The 3,831-nt window shown below is 42.9% G+C and overlaps 1 protein-coding gene across 1 annotated transcript; it reads right to left on the bottom strand.

Annotated features, from left to right (window-relative positions):
- Positions 1-1,991: 1,991 nt before the first annotated feature.
- LOC138877868 (uncharacterized) lies at positions 1,992-2,879 on the bottom strand. Its single transcript, XM_070157512.1, has one exon. The coding sequence runs from the start codon at positions 2,877-2,879 to the stop codon at positions 1,992-1,994; it is 888 nt and encodes a 295-aa protein (XP_070013613.1).
- Positions 2,880-3,831: the final 952 nt, after the last annotated feature.

Below are 3,831 nucleotides of genomic sequence, written 5' to 3' on the forward strand. Positions count from 1 at the left end.
GCACCCTGTAAAACCAATCTTGCCACCTTTTCTTTATATTAGCTTCGGAACAGAGTTAGACCGAAAAGGATTCAAAGAAAAGTAAACAAAGGACAAAAAAGTAAATTTAAGGAGAAGTGTCCCTTTCGGGGAGTAAAGAAAGACTTATCTGGAGTGCACGCAGACTTCAATAGACATGACATGCTTCTTGGACTGGATACCCGATCTGCACAACTATCCAACTTCTCATAAACCCATTGCAACCCGTGTTTTAAAAAACCGAGAAACCTTGCTAGGACTCTTTCAGTGTCGATGGTGGTGAAGGGTTTCTTCTTTTCGATCAACGGCGCCCTTTATGGGTTTTTGCCAATCGATATCTCTCATTTCTCTTATTACCATCGCCTTATAGTGCTCTTTGCGAGTTTTCACTAACAAGACTCTCTCATTTTCAATTTCTCTGTTCATCATCGACTTATGGTGCACGTGGGTTTTCACCAGTAAGACTCTCTCATTTTATTTCCCTCATCTTGATTTCATCGGATCCAAACAAACGCGTTTTCTGGTCTAGAACATCTTACACCGATTGATCGGAAGGATTTGAACAAGGTTTGGGGTAAAAAGAACTTGGATCGAATTACAACTTTGGAACCGTTCAGGCGGGATCATCGCTGAACCATTATAACACCTGCCCCAGTTTCATTTTTGGGGGAAATCAGATTTTGGTTTTGGTGTGACTGAACCCCAGAGGGAGGCTGCCTACGTATCCTTTCGGAATCAAGTCGAACGTAGTTCAGGGAAACATTTTGTTTTGTTGTTTTGATTTTTTTTACAAATGTCTTCAAGTTCCAAAGAGGGTAATGAAAGAAAGGTAACCGACTCAATGGGTTAGCAAAGGATTGGAGTGTTTGGAGTAGCAAGAATGAAAGCCTTCATCATCCTAATCGGATAATATTGTTGGTGCCGAAGGATTAAACATAGTACCTTTTGATTGTGTCTGCATTCACAACTGTTTCGGGGTCATTTCCTTTGATGTCTCCCAAGTATAACGCCCCTTTTGGCAACAATTTTCTGATAATGTATGGTCCCTTCCAATTAGGAGCAAACTTTCCTTTTGCTTCATGATGATGGGGAAGAATACGCCTTAAAATGAGTTGCCCCACTTCAAAGTTTCTAGGCCGCACTTTCTTGTTGTAGGCATGGGCCATTCTTTGTTGATACAACTGCCCGTGGCAGATTGTGGCCATTCGCTTTTCATCGATCAGGGTTAACTGTTCCATATGGGTTTTGACCCACTCACTGTCTTCAATTTCAGCTTCAACAATGATCCGAAGAGAAGGGATTTCAACTTCTGTAGGTATTACAGCTTCAGTTGCATAAACCAAATGATATGGGGTTGCTCCGACTGATATGCGCACAGTAGTGTGATATCCCAACAATGCAAATGACAACTTTTCATGCCACTGCCTTGAACTTTGAATCAACTTTCTCAAAATCTTTTTAATGATCTTGTTTTCTGCTTCGATGACACCATTGGCTTTGGGCCGATAATGAGTAGAATTTCGATGCGTGATCTTAAACTGCTCACATATCTCCCTCATCAAGTGACTATTCAAATTTGTAGCATTATCTGTAATGATAGTCGCAGGAATACCGAAACGACAAATGAGATTAGAATGCACAAAGTCTGCCATAACTTTCTTGGTGACAGATTTGAGAGTAATTGCTTCAACCCACTTTGTGAAGTAGTCAATAGCGACCAATATGAATCTATGCCCATTTGAAGCTTTTGGCTCGATCGGCCCAATGACATCCATACCCCAGGCAACAAATGGCCAAGGTGCTGACATGGGATGCAACTCTGTAGGTGGTGCATGAATCAGATCCCCGTGCACCTGACACTGATGACATTTCCGCACGAAACGGAAGCAGTCTTTTTCCATAGTCATCCAGTAATAACCTGCTCGGAGGATTTTCTTTGCCAAAACATACCCGTTCATGTGGGGTCCGCACACTCATGCATGCACTTCGTACATGATTCTTCCGGCCTTTTCGGTGTCAACACATCTTAACAAGTTGAGATCCGGAGTCTTTTTGTACAAGACATCACTGCTGAAGAAAAAACCACTTGCCAGCTGTCTAATGGTCCTATTTTTGTCTCCACTGGCCTGCTCGGGATATTCTTTAGTTTTCAGAAATCTCTTGATATCATGATACCATGGCTGAATATTTGGTTCGGCCTCAACTATATTGCAGTAACCGTGCCTTTCCCGGATTTGGATTTCTAACGGGTCAATGTGGGCATTGCCTGGGTATGGCAGCATCGAGGCCAAAGTAGCGAGCGCATCGGCTAACTCATTGTGAAAACGAGGAATGTACCTGAACTCAACTGACTTGAACCGCCTGTTAAGATCTTCTACATGTTTCCTATAGGGAATAAGTTTGACATCTCGAGTTTCCCATTCTCCTTGAGCTTGTCGGATAATCAGATCCGAATCTCCCATAATCAACAACTCTTCGACACCTTGGTCGATTGCCATGTTCATACCCATGATGCAGGCTTCATACTTGGTAGTGTTGTTTGTGCAGGAAAACCAAAGTTGGGTTGTGGTTGGATAATGCTGACCGGTGGGCGAGATTAAGATTGCCCCAATTCCAATGCCCTTTGCGTTTATAGCTCCATCAAAGAACATTTTCCAAGCATTGGTGTCTTCTGATATTATCTCAACTGAATTTACCTCTTCATCCGGGAAGTAGGTGCTCAAAGGCTGGTATTCATCGTTAACAGGGTTTTTAGCCAGGTAATCTGCTAAAGCTTGGGCTTTCATTGCCATGCGAGTGACGTAGACTATGACAAATTCAGTGAGTAGGATCTGCCACTTTGCTAACCTCCATGTGGGCATTAGCTTCTAGAATATGTACTTTAAAGGGTCCAACCTGGTAATGAGGTAAGTGGTGTAGGCCAACAGGTAATGCCTCAACTTCTGAGCAACCCAAGTCAGAGTGCAGCAAGTCCTTTCCAACAAGGTATATTTAGCTTCATAGCTTGTTAACTTTTTACTCAAATAGTAGATTTCTTGCTCCCTCTTTCCAGTCACATCGTGTTTCCCGAGGACACAACCAAAAGAATTTTCCAAGACCGTCAGATACAAGAACAAAGGCCTTACCGGTTCAGGTGGGACCAAGACTAGCGGGTTCGACAGATATTCTTTGTTTTTGTCAAAAGCTTCTTGGCACTTGTCTGTCCATTTAATTGCTGCATCTTTCTTTAACAGCTTGAAGATGGGTTCACATGTAGAAGTTAATTGAGCAATGAATCGGCTAATGTAGTTCAACCTTCCCAACAGGCTCATAACCTCTTTCTTGGTTCTTGGAGGAGGCAAATCTCAAATAGACTTTATCTTTGTCGGGTCTAATTCGATGCCCCTCTGACTGACTATAAATCCTAAGAGTTTGCCAGAAGGAACCCCAAATGCACATTTGGCTGGGTTTAGCTTCAAATCATATTTGCATAGCCGCTCAAAGAATTTTCTCAAGTCCCGAACATGGTCGTCCTGGGTCCTGGATTTGATAATCACATCGTCTACATACACCTCTATTTCTTGGTGCATCATGTCATGAAAATTGGCAGTCATGGCCCTCATATAGGTTGCCCCGTTGTTCTTCAGACCAAAAGGCATGACCCTGTAATAGTAGGTGCCCCAGGGTGTGGTGAAAGCTGTCTTTTCTGCATCCTCTTCATCCATCAACACCTGGTGATATACTGCATAACAATCCACGAAGGACGGTATCTAATGTTTGGTGCAGTTATCAACAAGGATGTGGATGTGCGGCAAAGGGAACTTATCCTTGGGA

Source organism: Nicotiana sylvestris, chromosome 9 (genome assembly GCF_000393655.2).
Source record: "Nicotiana sylvestris chromosome 9, ASM39365v2, whole genome shotgun sequence".
In the NCBI taxonomy this organism is placed as follows: domain Eukaryota; kingdom Viridiplantae; phylum Streptophyta; class Magnoliopsida; order Solanales; family Solanaceae; genus Nicotiana; species Nicotiana sylvestris.